General features: G+C 41.9%; 1 protein-coding gene across 1 annotated transcript in view; it reads right to left on the bottom strand.

Moving 5' to 3' along the window:
- cpamd8 (C3 and PZP like alpha-2-macroglobulin domain containing 8) overlaps nt 1-21,331 on the bottom strand; it is a 52,732-nt gene that overhangs the window by 11,128 nt on the left and 20,273 nt on the right. The window contains exons 22-36 of the mRNA XM_079688890.1: nt 20,635-20,765; nt 20,427-20,478; nt 19,922-20,220; nt 17,440-17,508; nt 17,198-17,354; nt 16,741-16,917; nt 15,939-16,020; nt 10,542-10,698; nt 10,381-10,455; nt 7,636-7,801; nt 6,452-6,538; nt 5,303-5,439; nt 4,396-4,551; nt 3,566-3,628; nt 7-266 (exon numbers count right to left, since the gene is read on the bottom strand). Coding sequence (XP_079545016.1) covers nt 7-266; nt 3,566-3,628; nt 4,396-4,551; nt 5,303-5,439; nt 6,452-6,538; nt 7,636-7,801; nt 10,381-10,455; nt 10,542-10,698; nt 15,939-16,020; nt 16,741-16,917; nt 17,198-17,354; nt 17,440-17,508; nt 19,922-20,220; nt 20,427-20,478; nt 20,635-20,765 — 2,068 coding nt within the window. The remainder of the gene's footprint in view (nt 1-6; nt 267-3,565; nt 3,629-4,395; nt 4,552-5,302; nt 5,440-6,451; nt 6,539-7,635; nt 7,802-10,380; nt 10,456-10,541; nt 10,699-15,938; nt 16,021-16,740; nt 16,918-17,197; nt 17,355-17,439; nt 17,509-19,921; nt 20,221-20,426; nt 20,479-20,634; nt 20,766-21,331) is intronic.

Below are 21,331 nucleotides of genomic sequence, written 5' to 3'. Positions count from 1 at the left end.
CTGTACCTGGCACAGACTTCTAAGGAGATTTGGAAGTCCATTTTGTCCTGGTGGGCTGCTGGGTCGTCGTCATCGATGGGCGCCCGCCGCTTCCTGTTTAGCTCAGACCGGTTGTCAGCGCGGCTCCGGGGGCGAGAGGACGGATGACGGGAAGACGAGGAGGAAGGAGGCGGCGTGTGTCGCTCCTGGAAAGGCTCTTTCAGGTCCACCTTGAGCTGGAAGGCCGGCTTAGATACTGGGTCAGGTAGGTTGTAAGATACATCAATCTAAAGACAAACAGGGAGCAGTGCAAGTGCAGGATTAATGAAAAATATCAATGAAATTAAGGCTTTAAATACACATTACACTACATATATCCCTATAACTGCTGAATTGATGTTTACTTGCGATTTTAAATGTCTGCATTTTAAAGTTACTTTATGCAAGCTGCATGGCTGTAGAGATGGCAAAGTTAGTTTTTTTTTCCACCAATTTGGTTTAAGCTGTAATATTGCTATTTCATGAATTGACATTAAAGTGCATTCTGGAAGTCATGGTCCGCTGTCAGATAAGCTTACAGTTCATTATAATGTCTGCTATCAAAGTAGTTTTTCATTTGTTTGCCAAATTTGCAAAAATATAAATCTACATTTTTTGTATGAGGAAACAAAATCAATATGTTTTGGCAGCATCAATTGGAAACTAAGGACTAAGAGTTCATCTATTTAAGAACTCTGGCCTTAAAAAGACCAGAAAGGGAGAAATAGCTACTTAGGCAGAACTTTAACTTGTTAAACCCTGAGCCTGTTTTTCAGGTCTCAGGCTCGAAAATGACATACCCAGAACAAATAACTATATCTTCCCTTTTAAAAAGGGGTAAATGCATCATCTTTTTTCTCAAAACAATGATAAACCTGTGAGTTGGATGTAAAAAAGTCAGAATCAATATAGATTTTTTTTATTTTAATGTAAATTCTGATTGAACATAGTAAAAAAATGTAAATTATAGTGTCCGTCCAAGTGAAAACCACCCTTGAAGGATGGGATATTACACTAAAAGCTTTAGGAATCCAAACTATAACATATAATAAGTACCCTGTATCAAGATTGATTCAAAACAAGTGAAATTTGGCCTTTTTAGAGAGATTTAGAAAAGAAAACCCACTTCTGGGGTCATTTGGGTGCATTTTCCATATCTCTGGTCCCCCTCGTTCGATTTTGATGATTGACATCTCTTTTTAACCGTTAGAGCCAATAGTATCGAGGTGAAGTTCCTCAAATCCATCTAAACATTACCCATTGGTGAATGAGTGCTGCGCAGCCAGAATGCCCCGGAACCGGAAGCTGGGATACACTCTGGGGGCTACCATTAGCAGCTAATTTAAAATCTCTTTTACATAAAAATTGAATTATGGATTATCAATATTTTTTACATAAAAATTGAATTATGGATTATCAATATTTTTTTGAAACTTATGGATTAACCTTCAGCCGCGTTTGTATCGTTTTAATGCCATTGAACACAACTTGTGATCAGAAACCAACAGCTAAGGTGAGAATATCTCCGTGAGCGCTCCGTGATGCTACGTGTTATGATGTCTGTGTTTGCTTCCCCTGTCGCGAATTCTGATTGTTCAGTGATGATACCAATACCTATATAATCTGTGGAATCTCAGCTTTAAATCAGATATCTTGTATGTGCAGTTACGATAAGTAATAAGGGTATTTTTACCTTGAGTTCTGTGCTAAGTAAGTTAACATTTTTTTGCTCTGGGCTAATTTAGACGCTTCTTGTGAGACTTGTGCTTTGTTTCAGTAAAAATGGTTCATATTTTCAGTTAGCTGAGTTTCTAACAATTAAGTGAGTATGACACATTAATAGGTTTTTAAAAATATTAAGAAGCCCTGAGACACAGTTTCGTGAAAAAACTACCCGCCAGACCCGGATTAGGGTCCTCTCGGGTTTGTTAAAGCCTGAACCACAAATCATATTCACCGGACACCAGACATGCTTTTAGTAAACTTGTATTTCAGCCACAACACATCGACACTGCTTTGATGCTCTTTTTAAATTCCACAAAATATTATTATTGCAAGAACTGTAATAAATAAATAAATGAATAAATCATCCCATCTGAGTCCTTTGCAAAGCTACTAAATAATTATCCTGAAGCACAGGACACATCACCTACTGTACAGTCTGTTTAAAACACACACACACACACACACACACACACACACACACACACACACACACACACACACACACACACACACACACACACACACACACACACACACACACACACACACACACACACACACACACACACACACACACACACACACACACACACACACACACACACACACACACACACACACACAGGCACACAGGCACACAGGCACACACACACGCAGGTCTCTTTGATTGCCCCGCTCTTGTATTTCATTAGAGCCCAGGTGCTGCTGGCCTGAGGGTCTGTCAGAGAGTGTGTTGACGCACAGAGAGGTGTGGATGGAAGGAAAGTAGAGAGGGAGAGAGGTGTGAAGAAAAAAAATGGTGTGTTTCTGCGTGTGTGTGTGTGTGTGTGTGTGTTTCTGCGTGTGCGTGTGTGTGTGTGTGTGTGTGTGTGTGTGTGTGTGTGTGTGTGTGTGTGTGTGTGTGTGTGTGTGTGTGTGTGCGTGTGTGTGTGTGTGTGTGTGTGTGTGTGTGTGTGTGAGAAACCTGCTGAGTAGAAGATGTTTCAGAGACTGCACAGCAGAACACAACATCCGCTGCTGCAACTAGACCTGCCTCAGTCAAATCAACTCATCTCACTGTCTTAAGTTTCCAAAAGTGGGATTGTAAACATCTTTGATCCCTGGTGCTTTTTCACTTACACCTTGTTTGGTTTTTAAGCAGACAGACGTTTAAAAATGGGGGACAAAAGTGAAGAATGATTGTTTTCCTTTATTGGAAAGCATAGTCAAAGGTAGACAGAAATGAGGAGAGTGAAGCAAATAGGATACAATTAGATGAACCTTTATCTATAACAGCAATAGGAGACAAAGGAAAGGGCAGAACATATTTTATTTTTTATCCTTCTCTTATAACTTGTTTCCTTATACTGTGTTTATGTTTGCACCGCTGTGCCATGTTGGCAATAAACCGATTCTGATTCTGATAAGGGCTCACACAGGGATAACAAGAATACAAATGTAGAAGATGTAATTTATAGTATAGATTAATTCAAAAACAACAACATGGCCACAGGTCAGATTTGAACCCCGGCCCGGCGCAGCAAGAACTCTGCATGAGGCGCCTCAGGACGAATAACTGAATGATTGTACTTACGAAAGAGATTTTTTATGTCTGTGTTAAAGAACTAAACATCCTGTTCAGGGGACTTCAGGAATCAACAGGAATTACGCAACAACTCGCTAAACTCTACCAGATTACTCCAGTTTAAAGGGAGGAATGTGGGCAGTATTAATGCTAACTGACTACCCTACACCGTCACATGCAGAGTATAATGGTTCCCTTTTCTTCCAAGACAACAAATGTTTGTGTGAGTTTGTGTTGTGTGTGAGAGTACTGCAATACCTGCATGAGACAGCAACCCTCTCCTTTAGCGCTGACAAAAAGGCCTGTGGGGATACTGGGGATCTGAAAAACAAAACCAGAAGAGAAACAAAGACAGTCAGAGGGGGCAGGGAGAGGTGAATGAGTCATGTATCAAGTGAATGAACGCTGTAGGCTGCTGCACTGCCACTAGTGCTTCCCTGGCTACTAACCAGCAGTCCTTAATTGCCCCCAATTAAGCTGACACCACTAATCACAGCGGAGAAACATGCCCGGCTGAGAGAACATACTGCACTCTCACCTGAACAACTCTGGCTGTCTGATGGATCACTTTTACACACACAGCGAAACAAACACACACACACGCGCTGACCTGACGCCCTGATCCCTGGCCAAGGTGCTGCCTGCCCACACTGTCAAGTTGTAATGTGTGGGCAAGCAGGTCAATACAAAACGGAGTTATAAAATCAACAAACCAACAAGGCGCTTCTGGGAAATCCAGTCCAGTTAAGCCTGGTTTGGTTTGGCAGAGTAAAAAAGGTCCTGGCTACTGAACAGCCGGACATAGAAAGAGAGATTAATGTTTAATGCCAGAGTGTGGTTCTGGTGCGTAATCTCTCATCAATCACTTTAATAAAGAGGGGAAAATGTCTACGTTGCATGGGGTTTTCTCTCAGGGGAAAGCCGCCCCTGAAGTGCTGGAAATCATTAGTGGAGTTAAAGCCTAATGTTGATAAAGTGCTGTCAAACTGGAGGCAGGAGCATGGTTAATCAATTATCATGCCTCATCTGCATCTGCTTGCCGTGAATAAATCATGTATGTTATTCACTGTTTCCATGGATGTGGTTACCTTGGCACTCTGGAGGATTTTCTGGTTGTCTCTGTTGAGGTCAAAGGTCTCCTGGAAGTCGAGGTTGGTGGAGGCCAGTGAGATGGTGAGGTTGACCCCGCCCGCGTAGGACAGGATGGCGTACTCCGACAGAGCCTGCAGAGCCACACACGTGTCCTGCAGAGAGGTTGAAGAAAAACAACTTTACACTGGAGCTTTGGGTTCAATAAAATATATTTTATCTTAAGCAATATCCAGAGGTGGGAAGTAGTGGAGTACAAATACTTTGTTACTGTACTCCACTAATAATTGTTCTGACGACTTTTTATTTTTACTTCTTACATTTTCCAAACAGGCTGGTTCCTGTAGTTTGAATGTGTGTTTGATGGCCTGATCATTATTATTTATATATTATATTAATCATTGCGTGCCTATTGATTTGAACACGGTCCGTGTATCCATCATTTCCTGGTCTTCTCTAAAGAAGAGGGACCAATGAAAACGTTGTCATGTTGCCGTTGTTCAGCATGAAAACATTCATTAGCTAACAATGACATTATTGTTCTATTAATATAAAGGGAGGTCAGGTACTCTTTAAAACAGCTGCTAGTTATGGGTACTTTTTACTGAAGTACATTTTAAAGCCTCTTTACTTTGACTTGAGTAAAGAAGTTTAGTCAGCACTTCTACCAGAGTATTTTCAAACACAAGTATCTGAACTTCTACTTGAGTAAAGGATGTGTATACTTTTTTTGCCCTCTCTGGCAATATCTTTAGTAAGATCATTTTCAGTGCTGTGTACGATATGAATAGCTATGACAGAGGAGGATACATTTTTCTGTGCCTAAAAACAAACTGCATCAAATGCTATGATTTTGCTACAAGAGGCTGAACCTAAAGGCAGGAGACGCCGGAGGAAAGGGGCTACCTGTGTGGAGGAGAAGCCCCCCAAAGCGTTCCTCTGCTGGGAGAGCCATTTGACGACAGGCAGGGCGGACGCCACGTCCCCCAGCAGAGTGTAGGTCAGGAGACCATAGGCTGTCATCTCCACCTCCGCTGACACCACTGAAAACAAACATGTTAGATTTTTATCTAGATTCTACATTAAAGTTTGGGTAATGAGACAGTCTCAGATCTCTGAAGTTGGCAAGAGGGTAAAAAGAAAGAGGAAAAGCACATATAAATGTCCCATTCAATCTCGTCCTATTTTTCTGATAGGTAGCTAATGAGAATCAGACAAAAAATTACTTTATTAGGCCTGGAAGGAAATGTGATCTTTAACAGATGCTCCTTTGTAAAATAAAACGACATTTAAAGTTAAAGTGGACCTATTATGCTATATTGGAAAAATATATTGTAGGACCCCTCTATTGCAGCCCTGTTAGAGAAACGCGGATTTTGGGTCCTTAGCTTGAAAATAAAAAAAGAGGAGGCGGAGCTAATGCCTGATCAGAATTCTACCGGAGATAAAGTTACATTCTGCTGTGATAAAACGCCATCCTGTTCTAAACCACACCAAAGATTATTTCTGAAACAGTATGGAGCTCAAATGCTTTTTCTCATGCAGGTTTATCACAAGGTGAGTTCCTTTTTTTATTTCCTGCTTTTTAAAAACACATGTGCTCTACAGCACAGGTTAGCTCTGAGTGTTAGCAAGGCTTGCTAATGTAAACAAAAACGAGATTACGTCCAAAACACGTCAGGCATTGTTTCTGATAGCAACTTTATTTTCTGGCGCTGCGTGAGTTCCCCGACGCACCGGGGACACATATTTATGTATAAAAGACATAAAAAATAGCATTTTGCATGATAGGTCCCCTTTAAAGAAAAATACATATTGTACCACAAATTATAAAAATAAAAATGTAAAGAAAATGGAGAAGAAATGAAAACATATTTATAGAAACAAAGAGTAGTCAAAGTCAAAATGTCCACGCTTTACCACACTGTATAACAACATCAAATGTGTAAAAATATGCATGAAGATTTCAGTTTTCCAGAACATTGCTCTAACTATACAGTGTAATACAGTAATAATGCCAAATATATGAAATAATATTACATTAAATAGTAGTACCTGACTGAGAAAGGCCATCACTGAAGCCCATGAAGGTGTCCTCGTCTGTCATAGTGCTGCCCGTCAGACTCCAGTGGGTGAGTCCGTCTACAAAAACAAACGGGGTGAGATAAAGCTTAGTGACTCATTGTACCAACATCCTAATAGCTCAATCTTTCAGCATCTATGCAACCAAGCCCTGTGCCTTCATTGTAGCCTACTTGTAGAATACAATAAATGTGATTAGAAAAGAACATCTTGTTCCGCTAAACTCTGTCAAGTCGGCCAAAAGTTGCAGAAAGCTGTAGTCATGAGGAAGAAAAGGAAACGGCCGAAGGAAACAGATGATGAGATAAGAAACAGAGGGAATGGATTAAACTAATGCTGAGCGCTACAGCAGCTTCCTTCACAGTCACTTCTGTGTTGAATATAGAGGTGAAGGAATGAGCCCTAAAACTCAGAAATTAGTCAGCATTTCGGCACATCAGGTTCCTTCATCTCTATGTACATTTCTTTAATTTGTTTTTGGTTAAATGCCTGAAATAAGGTCTGTGGTTATCATAAGCATAACATATTTTCCCATTTTGTTCTCTTATCAGTACTTTACTCCACTACTTATTTTTCTGACGACTTTTTACTTTGACTTCTTACATTTTAAACCCAAATACCTGTACTTTCTACTTCTTACATTTTAAACCCAAATACCTGTACTTTCTACTTCTTACATTTTCCAAACAGCCTGGTTCCTTTAGTTTGAATGTGCATTTGGTGGCGTGATCATTATTATTTAGAGTCATTGCGTGCCTATTGATTTGAACACGATCCGTGTATCCATCATTTCCTGGTCTTCTCTAAAGAAGAGGGACCAATGAAAACGTTGTCATGTTGCCGTTGTTCAGCATGGAAACATTCATTAGCTAACAATGACATTATTGTTCTATTAATATAAAGGGAGGTCAGTTACTCTTTAAAACAGCTGCTAGTTATGGGTACTTTTTACTGAAGTACATTTCAAAGCCCATACTTCTTTACTTTTACTTGAGTAAAGAAGTTTAGTCAGTACTTCTACTTTTACCAGAGTATTTTTAAACACAAGTATCTGTACTTCTACTTGAGTAAAGGATGTGTACTTTTGCCATCTCTGAGTGCAGGTGACTCCGACTAAATGACCCAGTAGTGTCTCCCAGGTGTGAGTAAGGCAGTACCTTGTGTGATGGCCATGTGGTTGAGGCGGCGCAGGGCCAGCGGGGCGTAGGCGCTGCGCAGCAGAGCCATGGCGTACGCAGACAGCGCCGTGGTGTACGGGTCGTCTGCAGAGTACGTGTTGCTCTCCAGGAACTCCTTGGCTTTGGCCACAGCCAACTTCTCCTCCTGGACCAGAAAGAAGAGAACATAGGAGAAACAAATTAACACAAGGGTGTCAATACTTTAAAAGTCAGTGCAAAGGTGGACTTTTTGAGTTGGGAGTTTTGTTTCTGAAATAGGTCTAATTAGTCTCTGCTGGTGATGACCTGCTGTTTAGACCTGTGTATTTCAAAACAGTGTGTTTTAATTGCTGCTTTAAGAATATGTTTCCCAATGTTGGTTAAAAAAAATGAAGAACCATTTGATACTAAAGCCATGCTGGGTAAACTACCACCTTACATCTGCTCACTGGTATCACAGAGAGTCGCAAGTAGCTATTGCCTAAGATCCCAGGATGTGTTTTTATTACAAGTGCTAGGACTGTTTTAGGCACTAAAACTTTTATGTGCGCAACTCCTCTAACTTGGAACACTCTCCTCTAACTTGGAAAAAATATTAAAAATGAGCATTTTGGTTCCCTTGCATCATTTTAAAGCACAGCTTGAGGGATTGATATTTGATACTCCTGGTACCTCTCTTTGTAAATACGTTTGTAAATTGTACCCCTGTCATTATGTTGTATGTGTCCTTTTTTGTTTTGTGTTACAGGTGTAACCAATGTGCGGCAGGTCTCCCTTGTAAAAGAGATTGTTGATCTCAATGGGATGTTTACCTGGATGCATGAAGGCTACAAACAAACAATACTTAAGGGATGGTTATAGCTGTACCGCAATGCAAGACACAAGTGAAATAAAGTAATGACTCTCACTGAAAAAACTAAATACATTTTCTATACACGCCAACAAAGACACACACACACACACACACACACACACACACACACACACACACACACACACACACACACACACACACACACACACACACACACACACACACACACACACACACACACACACACACACACACACACACACACACACACACACACACACACACACACACACACACACACACACACACACACACACACACACACACACACACACACACACACACACTTCTCTACCTGTGTTCAGATGTTTAGAGGCTGCCCTGTCCAAACTCACAACCGCTTTTACTTAGATGCAGTTTCTGAACAAACATTAATTTTGTCCATTAAAAAGTTGTGAGTTGACTTTCATCTCATGCAGATGTGACCTCCCCTCTCATCCCTGAGATGATAGGCCTCCAGAGCCACTCACTGTAATTGCAGCAGTCATCTTTTAATTAAGTGAAATTGGAGGGGGGTTGAAGGTTCTGCTTTGATGTGAAGGATACCTTTTCACTTTTTATCAGTTGTAAAAGGAAAGACTCTCAGAAGAAGCCCTGTGGTTTAGATAACAGATGGATGGATGGGAGCCAGGGAGAGGAAACGCTAAAATAAAATAGTCAACTATGTGAACAAAGGGCAAAGAGAGCACGAAAACAATGAGAGCTTTGAAGGCTTTTTAAATTGCCAGAGTACGCAATACATGCTGTGGAGGATTTCACGAGGTTGTATCTTTTCCCATGTCTTCGAGCGATTGAACAGCACACATGCTGAAGTTTAATTGCTGATGATGACTATCAGTGAGAGAGTAAAGAAAAATCCAAAACAGATAAAAAGTAGGACAACAGCGGCATGGAGGAATGCAATCGAAGTGGCTTTCACGGATTTAATCGTCTCTGCACGTCAGCAGTGAAATGTTTTCATATAGTCCGAAATGAAGATATTAGATTAGAGGCACTGGGGCAAAACAAATATGAGCAGGCTGAATGCCAGCTCATCCGTCTTCACAACTATCAGGAATGCGGCGATATGTCCACACACGACCGCTCATACATTCACAGCAGGCTGGTGGGATGTGCTGCGAAATGTAAAGTGGTTCAAGTGGGACAGATGACTTAAGCACTTTCTCCTCTAACCCACTGACATCATTAATTCATTTTTACATAACTGCATCTGCTGTAGGTGACCAGCAGTGGTGGAAATGTAAACTTAGGATATGTACTCTTCTTATATACTTAAGTATATTTTTAAGGTATTCTATTTTAGTCTTACAATGTTCTGCCACTGTATACTTCTGCTCCACTAAAGACTGATTTTTTTTCTTTGCTATTTGGGGTTTTATATAGGTTTTTGTGCATGTAAATGGTCTGCAAAAGGCACAATTCCTGTGTTCCCTCCAGAGGGAGTTTCTCTCCGACACCCCCCCCACCTGCCGAAACGCCTCAATTGGACTCCTTTGTTTACTTCTGTAACACAAGCGCTTCTATTGGCTAGCGCTCTAACACATTGTACGTGATAATGCTAAGGGGCGGGACATCTCTAAGCGGTTGACCAATCACAACAGAGCCGGCCAGCCAACCAATCAGAGCAGACTGGGCTCTGGTTTCAGACAGAGGGTGAAAAGAGGTGCTGCAGCATAATATATGAGAAAAATAAAGTGCTTTTTGAACATTAAAACATTTAACCGTGTCACAGTAGAGACACAACATACAAATGTGAACCTGAAAATGAGCATTGTATCTTCTCTTTAAACGCAGTTTAGCTAATCATAGAGCAGTGGCCATGATGGAGTAGCACAGACCGCAGTGACATGCTGTTTTGTTGGATTGCTTACCTCCGTGTTTATCCCCGTCTCCAAGAGAGCTGCCACCACATAAGCTGTGAGTGAGATTTTCCCATGGATCCCTCCCTGTGGACAAAAGCACACATTAGCTTCAAGTTCATTTCACACTATAGAGACCTCCAAAACTCACAGAAGTCAGAAGAATATTTCACCTGCAGGTCTTTGTTGAGGATGCGTCCCATGGCGGGGAAGGAGCCATCATCTCGCTGATGTTTGATGAGCCAGGACTTGGCTGCACGTAGCTCCTCGGGGTCGATGAAGATGAAACCACGAGACTGAGCAAAGGACTTTAGCACAAATGCTGTCAACCTAGCAGAAAAAAGAGATGGAGGAAGAGGTGGAAGGGTTAGATCAGGGGTGTCAAACTCAATTTCATCGCGGGCCACATTTGCATAAAGCTTGCACTCAAAGGGCCGGTTGTAACTATATAAATATATAATAAATATATATAAAATAATGTATTATATGACATTATTGCCTCTGAATTGGATTATTATCTGATAGGGCAATAACTTAGTAGTTAACTACGTCTGAAAGCAGAAGTCCATGGCAAATAATTGCAAGTCTCTTCAGTGGCATGTCACAAAACGAGATGCATTGTGGGACATGTAGTTTATGGGCAACCTGCTTTTGTAAAGTGGAACGCAACCTTATAATAAACATATTATTTATATTCTTTGCAAGCTCTTGCGGGGCCACAGAAAATGAAGTCGCGGGCCGGATTTGGCTCCCGGGCCTTGAGTTTGAGACCCCTGTGTTAGATAGATGAAGACAAGTAAAGGGTAGCGGATAAGAGAGGAGTTATCTGGCACATTTCCACTGCAGCGGGGTAGCCCCGTTTAAGCGTCCCTAAGCTTCCTCGCTCAGGCCTTGGGCTGCCTCGCTGGCCGTCCGAGGTCGTGGCGCATTTACAGTTTAGGACCTGGGGTAGCAACGCAGTGTAGGCGGGGCGATCGGCTTTTTTTTGGCCAATGAGATGTAGGAACGTCGTCACCTCCTCGGTCGACCACGGTGTGCTTTTCTTTGACGTTGCCATTTTTGTAGCTCCTCATTTACAAAAATGCTGTGTATAAAAATGCTGCAAGCTTGCTTTTAGATATATATGCGACGCTAGGGATGATCTCGCGCGCGATCTTGTGACGATTCTCTCTGACCAATCGGCAGTCGAGAGTGTTGACGTCACTAGTTCAGCCCTAGCCCTGGCCCTGGCCTGATAGAACCACGATTTTATGGGGCTGGAAAAAGAGGGAAAAAGTACCCGCTAGCCGGTGCTACGCTATATGGAAAGGCCACAAAAAACTGGCCTGGCTACTCGACGACGATTAAGGATGCTTAAACGGGGCTACCCGCTGCATTGGAAATGCGCCATTAGATACTTTAAACGTTTGCTGACAAATCCCCCAAAAAACGATCAAAGTTCTGACTGCAATCACTTTTTCAACAGAGTGAGAAGTCTTCCAACCAGTCACACTCTTTCAATCTGTCAACAGGGGAGGATGGAGAAGGCTGTGGATGGAGGGATGTTTTTCACAAAGATAGAAAGAGAAAGGATTGCTACAGTATGTATAGATGGAGCTGAGGAGATGGAAAAAATAAATCAGCAATGAGGGGTACTTTTGAGTTTGAATGTGGCAGCTGCGCTCTTGAGAAATCTGAAATATATATCTGCATATATTTCCCAAAAGCTTTCTTATACAAAACACAAATCCCAGGGACGAAGGTTGCGCAGCTGGCCGGCCTGGAGGTGCAGTTTACGAGCCGTGGTTTTAGTTGGCCATGGTGGAGAAGTACCAGGGGAACCACGGAAAAAAGGCCAAGGTCAGCCCTGGGGGGGACAACGGCTGAGCTAATAAACACACACTCATCCATAAACAACAGACCTCCCGGTAGTGATCCCAACAACTCCTCAGTGACAGAGAGACATTCCTTAACAGCACCCCTGAAAACAACCGACTTATAGGATATGGCAATCTGCTTACCAAAAAAAGAAAGAAAAAACAAGAAATGGAGATGAGGAAATAAACAAACAGGTTTCAGTTTCTCGTAGTGAGAGCACAATCCAAGAAAGAGCATCAGGGGAGATGTGTAGGAAAAAAGAGAGAAACGCTAAATCTTCCTTTACTGGATGTTATGCATCCCTAAAGACAAAACTAGGAATAAAGCTGCAAGCCTTAAGGAATTTGTATCTTGCTAAGTGATATTGTGTGACTGGCTTTACATGTCAGGCCCCAGGGAAAGGTAATGGAGAGTGTAAATAGGATGAAGGAAAGAAGCACTAGATCACTTCCTACCCTCTCCCAATTCTCCCACTTACTTATACGTCCTCCTGTTTTTGAGTTTCCCTCTCTGAGCTACTCTTATCCAGCTCAATACTTCAAGGGTGGATCTCAATCTCACCATAAGACATTATACCGTAGTTGTGTGTGTTAAATGATGGAGCCTAGGTTTACAAGTTTAAAATAGGGATGTTACGAGTAGGACTTTTTTAGAATTTGCTACCCTACTCCTTTAAAGGTGGGGTATGTAATTTTGGAGAAACCAGCTAGAGTGCGCTAGAATTTGAGAGTACGCAGCCGAAAAAAATCTGCCCCTTCCTTCAGACTTCCTTACAGAGCCCCTCCTCCAACACACACGGACGCGCACATGACCAATGAGGGCACGAGATAAGTTTGTGCCCAGATGGAAGGCTGACAGGCAGGTAGGCCATCCAGTTACTTTAGCCGGGCCGGCTCAGATGATTGGTCGTGCTTTTTACAGCGCCACGGCTTCCACAGATGAATTTTTTTAATGTATTTATTGTCAAAGCATTTAATATATTCATTGCTATCGGGATGTTAAGAGCATTCCATGGAATATAACAAAAAGTGTTTCTGAAATAAGTTACATACCCCACCTTGAAGTGTTTTGTGCTTTCATATATTGAGAAGTTGTGTTGTGTGTGTCGATTTTAAAAGCATTCATAGGTCTTTTATGTTTGTGTTAACTTAGGGTTAGGGTTGAAGTGTGTCAAGACCACCAGTGCGCTTACAGACAAAATCACGACACGTTAATAGATGCAATGTATTATTAAACTACCAAGCTATGTGGTATCCATGTATGGTTGAGGGAGGTGAGAAAAGTGCTACCATTGGCTATAACGGGCGAATATTCACAAGTTGTTAAATACTCCAGAAAACAATCCTGCAGCAGTATTTGCACAACTAATGGGAGGCAAATATCTGCTACACGTTTGATCTGAACGCACCTTTAGGAAGAGCTGCCTTGGGGCTAATGAAACTGAAATGATGGATCAGGAGCTACTGCTGATACTTTTAAAACCAAACTAAACTAAGTAAAGACACCAGTAAACTGTTAGTAAGTGTCTGCCTGCCATTTTAAGGATAGGTCTATTTTTATAATTGTTTTCTAAGGATTACTTTTGCAGGCTGTCTGTGGATGATAGCTCTGTGACAAGACAACATTCCCTTTTGTGTTTTGATCGTACATATTGACAATAGATGGCTTTATTTTCACATTAGATACCTATGCAATGAAGCCAAACTACATCATAGGAAAGAGAGAAACATTGGCTTGTCGTTTTGGCACAGGACTGGAAACAGATATTACAGAAAGTTAATACACCAGCAGATATCAGTTCTCACCATCTCTGGTATTCAGCCCCCCAACCCCACTAACACTGTCAGATCAGTCTTTGGGCAGACACAAATGCCATGCCAGTCTCAACATGTAGAGCCAGGCACTGAGACTGTCAGAGAAAATGAAAAAATTATATAATAATGATAGAAGGAGGGAATACACCTTTGACACGTTCGTAAAAAACGCACTTATTTAGTAATGCTGCAACTCAGGCTTCCTTTCTTAGCTTAAATAGAAAATATGGACACTTTGGAGGCCTCCTGTATACATTAAACATATTTTTAACTACTGTAGGTTTGTGAAAGAGTTGAGGATAACAACGGACAGAAGGGGGCTGGGATGTTGTCTGTATTGAGATTAAGTTTAAAGATGGAAAGAACATTACACAACCCAAAGGGGTTCTTTTAAAGAGTTTTCCCTTTACTGTAGTGCGTTAAAGGTTTTTGTGAATGTAAATGGTCTGCAAAGGCTAAAATCCCTGTGTTCCCTCTCGTGCCTGAAACGCCTCTATTGGTCTCCTTTTTTAAAGTTAAAAGTAAGGTTATGTTTAGTTCAAAGGCCTACAGCTGGGATCAGTGGTTAGGAAATAAATGTAGTTGAGGAAAAGTTTGGAAATAAAAGAAACTGTGAATGTTTGCACAAACCCACACCCAACCACAATATTGGTCAGTATTAGCAAAACAGCAGTAATTTTTATTGAGCTCAACATAAAAAGGAGCCAGGAGTTCAAAACCTCCATCAGCCCCATGTCTCCTTGTCAGTGTCGCCCTGACTCTGAAGCGTTGAACTCTCAGCCCTCTGTGTGCAGTGTTAACAGCCTTGGCACCGGAGATGGGCAGTGCCAACACATTACTGCCATCCCTTGTCATTAAGTCCAATCTTTTCATTAGATCCTGTCAATTTCCACTCAGATGCATATTTACAAGCTGGAATACATTAACACTGCATTACGGGTGCTTTTAAGCCGGCCGTAAATGCACTGCTTTACCCGTGAACTCTGGAACTAAAAACTAAAAGCCGGGCTTGTTTTGGATGCTAACATGTTGTTGATGGATTCATAAAGTCTCTGATGCAGGTTTACAGAAGGTTCACCATCTGAGCTGTGCCCACACTTGTTGCCTGAGGTGCCAAGGAAAACTCCAAACCGCAGCTAGTTACATCCTCATATCCTCTCACAGTCATCACAGGAAGACACAGCTTTCCATAGAAGTTTAATGTTACCAATTACACACAGGTGGTGGGTCATTAAGAGGCATGCTCTGCTTGCTATAGGCAATGTCAAAAAAAGGTAAAGCGCCATTTGGTGAAGTGGCTCCAGACAACTTGTAACAGTGTCTCCAATAGTGGCATTAAGAGCTCGTCTGAGGGGCCAACGCAGCAGGGGACCACTCAGTGCAACGGATATGAACCCTGATTAACTGCAAATACATCTCGACAGCTTTGCCTACCTCAGGGATCCAATTATGCTGCTTGTTTATTATTCTCTGCCGTTTATGTAACCTGCTGTTTCACAGTGCTAGCTCTATTAAATATCATAATACCCACCTCAGCTCATAAATCAACCTGAGGTATGCACATTGTGCGTGGGCCTCCAAATACCAGCAGTGGAGCTCCCCATTGAGAGCATTGATTTCACTTTTATAAATATCCTGAGATGGTTCTGCCTGCCTGCCGGCCCACAGGGAGTGTAAACCTGAAATAAACACTGGGAGGAAAAACTCAACAGAGATTTTAAACACATCAACAGGAATAGATAAATCTGAGCTCAGCGTACCGAGACGCTGATAAAAACTTCATTACTTTGGCCGGCAACCTATGTCCCAGTTAAAGCTGAAGAATGTGGGTACAGCTAAGCATAGCTTGGCTGGTATGAGCAGTGTAAACTTCCACAGCTACACCTCAGAATGACTTACCACATACTGCCGGAGGAATCCCTCTCTCCGAAGGCGCTGTAGGATCCATCCTGCCGCTTATAGGTCAATTGTCTCTGGTAGCCTGGAGGCGAAAGAGCAATAGAGAGTTGCTGGGAGGGAAAGAATAGTTCCTCAAAATAAGGGAGAAATTCCAAAGATAAATGAAGACAAGCTCCAACTGAACATTTCCATGACTGCAGATGCTTAGTTTTACCGTCTCTTACCACTGCGACTGTTAACAGTTTCTCTGATGTTGGGTGCTAGAAAAAGGTTTAGTTAGAGTTGTCGAGTAAGTCTTGCAAGGGTAAGTGAAGAAAGTAGAGGAAGTGGAGTAAATGTTGCCAAGGCTCCTTGGTTACACAAACACAGTTCATTATCCAAGCAAAACTTTGTTTCAGTTGTTTCCAGAAAAAAAATCGACTTTCCAACAAATTAGAGAACATTGCTTCCGCTCAGCATTAAGTCACTTGGTCAGAGTCAGGCCAGAGGGGATTGGACTTGATGGGACTCATGCTACACTCAGAGGGCTAAATGAACAATTAGCCAACTAATTGGAAGTAGGTCAGCAGGATTTGAGGAATGTGTTTGAGAAATGTTAGTACTAATGAACAAAAACTTAACCCATATCTTTACTTCACAAATATACAAGTCATAGAACAAGAAGTAAAACAAGACTAAAAGACAACTTTTTTAATCTTCGTGAGGAGCTCATCTTTAATCCACTGCGGTACATTTGCATTCATAGTTTACTCTATGTGGTGCAATGTGTTATGAAAATCAGAAGTAGGTCTGGTTTCTGTACCTTGGAGCAGGTAGTCAGTGGCTTCGTTCTCAACGTCAGCGGTGAGCTGCCGGGTTTTCCGCAGGTACTTCAGAACAAAGACGTTGGGGGCGAAGTGGATCATGTTCTGCTCCCCACAGCCGAAGGGCAGCCGCAGCAGCTTGTCCAGGTTGTTAAGAGTCGGCCCCATCACGTCCCCTGATCCAGGTGCACACAGAAACAATACATAAAACGCATGTAAGCTTTACTGATATGAGCAAAGGCTTTAAGGCTTTAAAAGGATGCAGTGTAATGAAGCTAATACAAGGCTCAGGGTTGAATTTAGTGTTTACCAATCAAGGTTCGTTGGGCAAGATGCTTACACTGTAGCTGTGTGTATGACATTGAAACCTTTGAACCTTTGAACTTTTGACCCTTCATTTCTCCTGTAAGCATGTAGTAGTATTTCATGTATTGTAATGCAATTTCAAAAGTTTACCAATCATAAACGCTGTGGCCTTCTCAGATCCGGGCACCATGTTGTGTGGGACCCCCAGAGTGAAGGCCTCATTGTGGTTCTCATCAGAGTCTTCTTTCCTCCAGATCTTAAACTCCCCGACTGACCCCCAGCCTGTTGAGAAGCCAATGTGACGAACCTGGATGGACAAACAAATTACTTTTAAAAGGAATCTGTAAAGATGAAATGCAAATAGTATATAAAATACCATAAAAGAGTCAAACCTGTCCGTGGAATTGGCCGACCCACTGCAGGATCACTGAGTCATTTGATGGATGTAAACCGTGGCCCACCTGCAGAGAGAAAAGCACACAGGCTGAACAAACATATAGCAGTCAAGGAGAAATCATTATGAAGCCACTTTAAAAAGTAACTGCAGCTTTCTTTGGACTCCCCTCATGCTTAATGATGTCCTTCTGCCAAGTGTTGGTCACCCACCTCCCACACACACACACATCACAAACATACAAACACACCCATGTAGAGCACATTTCCTCTACTAGAGTTATATTGCGTAATCATATTAAACGAAAGGCCCACAGCTCATTCAACCCCGAAATGCCATCGTCCCCGGGAAAATAACTGCTGTTGGGTTGTAATACGCAGGCTTTTTAACTGCCGCCTCTGGTGAATGGTGCGAGGATAATGCTGTGCCAGCCACTGAGTGCCATGGATCACTGAGTGTCCTCACTGACATCGGCCCGTTAAGCGTGACCTTACAGGAAGCCATGCCAGTAAAAGTGGCGCCAGTCCTCCTAACACACAGACCCCATGGCCTGCTGGGTCCTTTTCACTCTCTCCTCTTTGTGTCTTTGTGGCATCCGCCTATGATCTAAACACAAATCTGTTGCACTTGTTGCTGCAGGAGGTTTCATCTCTCTATGTTCTCATCTGTTTACATGATCAACAGTCAATTCATTGCTGCCAGTCTATGACACTAAAATAATTCAGCTATTTATCGAAACCCTAACCTGGACGAACATGTATTGTGATAATTAATCTTTCAATGGAATAGTATTGGGATCAACATTCGTTCATAATCGTTTATTGAGATTTCATGACACCAAAGGATTACCTAAATTACAATCACAATAACATCATTTCTCAAATTCTCCAAAAATGTAATGTGAAATAGTTTGAGGGACTATCATTTGAAGAATTTTATTTGTATACACATTATCACTCAGTTTATTGTGATGACTCCTTCGTGCCTTCAGCCAAGAACTCTGCTAACGGAAAACCCCAGTTTAGTTTAAACAAACTCTGGCTTAATCTGATTTGTGTGTGTGTGTGTGTGTGTGTGTGTGTGTGTGTGTGTGTGTGTGTGTGTGTGTGTGTGTGTGTGTGTGTGTGTGTGTGTGTGTGTGTGTGTGTGTGTGTGTGTGTGTGTGTGTGTGTGTGTGTGTGTGTGTGTGTGTGTGTGTGTGTGTGTGTGTGTGTGCATGTAAACATGGTCTGTGTATAGCTGGAAATATTTATTCATTTTGAAATAAATTCTTAATATATTGATAAAACACATGACTACTAGACGAACCCAAAGATCTGTTTGACTAAGGCCCATTCCCAAACCACCCCCTACACCCTACCCCTACTCCCTACCCCTCAGTTTGCGCGTTCACGCGGAGGGTCCGCCATATTGAGGGCTGTTCCAAACCAACGAGTGTGGAGCGGTGTGGAGGGGGAGTGGGCTATCAAGCCCTCAAACAGCGAGTCTGCAGCGGTGCTGACTTGAGACCGGTCTCTACCTGACTGGAGTCACGCTGTGTGTGTCCGTCAGGAAACACGCTGTTTACAAGTAGTTCCAGCAAACATCCACTGATAAACTGCGATGTTAACAACCTCATGATAGCCTCATATGTTTTAACTTAGGATCATACCTCTGTTTAGTCTAGAAAAAGGTAAATGTGTGCATTTTATTATAAAGTTGTGTATATTTAAAGACTGTTGCAAAAACTAAGAAGCTTATAAACATCAGGTTTAAAACTAAAAGAGCTTTGAAACACAATGAAAGATGTTTGGAGTTTTATTTGAGTTATTAATTTACATTTTTTGTCAAAGAGATGCTGATTTGAAACCGTTGTTACATACAGTTACGGCATTTCCTGTTTCTGCCGGAGGGAGGGGAGGCCGTCCCAAAGCTTGCTGCTGTATTTACTCCCTCCATCTGACAGGAGGGAGCCTCGTTGAGCTGCGAGTGTGGCTACAGACGGAGTTCCCTCCGTCACAGAGGGGTAGGGTCGAGGGAGTGGTTTGGGATTGGGCCTATAAGCTTACTTAATTGATGCTATATTAATGTATTGGATAACAAGAAAACATTCTACATTGTGATATGTACCAACTGATAGAAGATTTTGGCCCAGCCCTACCTCTGATACTCGGTACTGGAGAAGGACTTCTTCACAATGTATACACAATGCTTTATTTTAAAGTTCTTGTTAGAGTTATTTATTGTGTTGTAATATTTACATTGGCTATTGTTTTTTATTTGTAATTGTTTTATGGTGTGTGAGCTGTGCTGTGTGATGTGTTTTGTTTGTTTATTTAACTGTACAGCACTTTGGTCTGGAGGTTATAAAGTGCTTTATAAATAAGGCTGTATTGTATTGATTGAAGATTCAATCCATGGTAACTCGGTTGCCGTTGAATTTTGAGTTCATTTTTTTTGTTTCGTTGGAGGACAAAATGCCAGCTCTTTGGTCTCCTCACCTGCACCACGCCTCCCTTCCAGCTGATCCAGAAGCTGCGGAACTCGTCCCAGGAGAGGAGTCCCGGTGTGGCCGCAGAGATCAGAGGCTCGCCCATCTTCCCCAGCGAGATCCAGGAGCGAGTGTTCTGCCTTCCCCCCAGCACGATCTCCAGCATCTCAGCACTGTCGTGGGGGCTGGCGGAGAGGGCGAAGTGGGCGTCGTTGTGGGTCTTCACTGCCACCTGGAACTGGTTCATCTTGGCCGGCTTTTTCACATACTGATACTCGTACTTGTTGGGGGTGGAAATGTGGATTCTCTCTGAGAAAGTAAAGACATTCACGCACGTAAACCCAGGTATTGTGTACTTATAGCTGTGACAGTGAACTAGTATTGAATTCATGCGTATATATCAATTAAAGAAATGTATTTAGTGTGATTATACAGCAGGCAAACTAGGATCTTACATTAGTCTCCTAAAATGTTAAAATAATTATACAATATCAGGAAAATACATCCACACTGACCATTGGGACAGAAGAAGACACTGTAGGTGTATTCCCTGGGAAGGCCTTCTGGCTGCAAGGAGATTAAAGGAAGACAAAGAAAGTTAAAAAGTGGGAAAAATTAAGATAATAATAAAGGTTTTGTACGTATTATCTCAACCCCATTATATTGAATCATTTAAAAACATATAAAGCAAGTTTTCTCCATCTCAAATACGTGCTCTCTTACCTCCACTTGGACGGTCCTACGAACATAATCCAGACCAATCGGAGTTCTTCTATCTTCCACATCATTACTGGTTTTGCCGGCCTGCATTCCATCAGCACAGCAGCTCGGTTCACTGTAGGCGATGGCGCGGGCTATCGGGACGGCACAAAAACGATATAAGCTTTCCTTATTCAAATTATATCACAGCAAAAATGTCTTCCCATTGGTTGTTTAGAATGATCAAACTATTGTGACTCTCCGTGGCTTTTTTCCACCATATATGTAGTATTTGTTTAATCTAAAATGCTAACAGTAGACCCGGGAGCACTGGGGCTGAGAACGTCCCTTTAAATCTGTCTGCCTCAAGTTTCTTTGAAGTTGTAGTCAAATTATTTCTTATTATCAAAACAAAGTATTTCTTAGCACTTTGTGAATACTAAGAGAGAACAGTTTGGACCTTTGCCAAAGAGATCTTTCAGCTCCTCCCATGCAAAGGGTCTAACACTCACTCTGTATGGGTTGCTTCAATAAACCAATATTTATGTATCATAAAATCTGCAACATTTCAATGGATTTGTGAAACATAAAAAAGTATAAAGTAAATACAAGTTGCTCTTTATTGGGGAATTTAACGGAAAAATTTATCATAGTGTTGCCGAATTTGAAGTGAAGTCTAACATGACTAATACCACAACAAGGCCATATCTGTTACGTCATG

The sequence above is a fragment of the Notothenia rossii genome (genome assembly GCF_949606895.1).
Source record: "Notothenia rossii genome assembly, chromosome: 1".
Classification (NCBI taxonomy): Eukaryota; Metazoa; Chordata; class Actinopteri; order Perciformes; family Nototheniidae; genus Notothenia; species Notothenia rossii.
The sequence above is the reverse complement of the archived record's forward strand: the minus strand, read 5'-3'. Positions and strand labels throughout refer to the sequence as shown.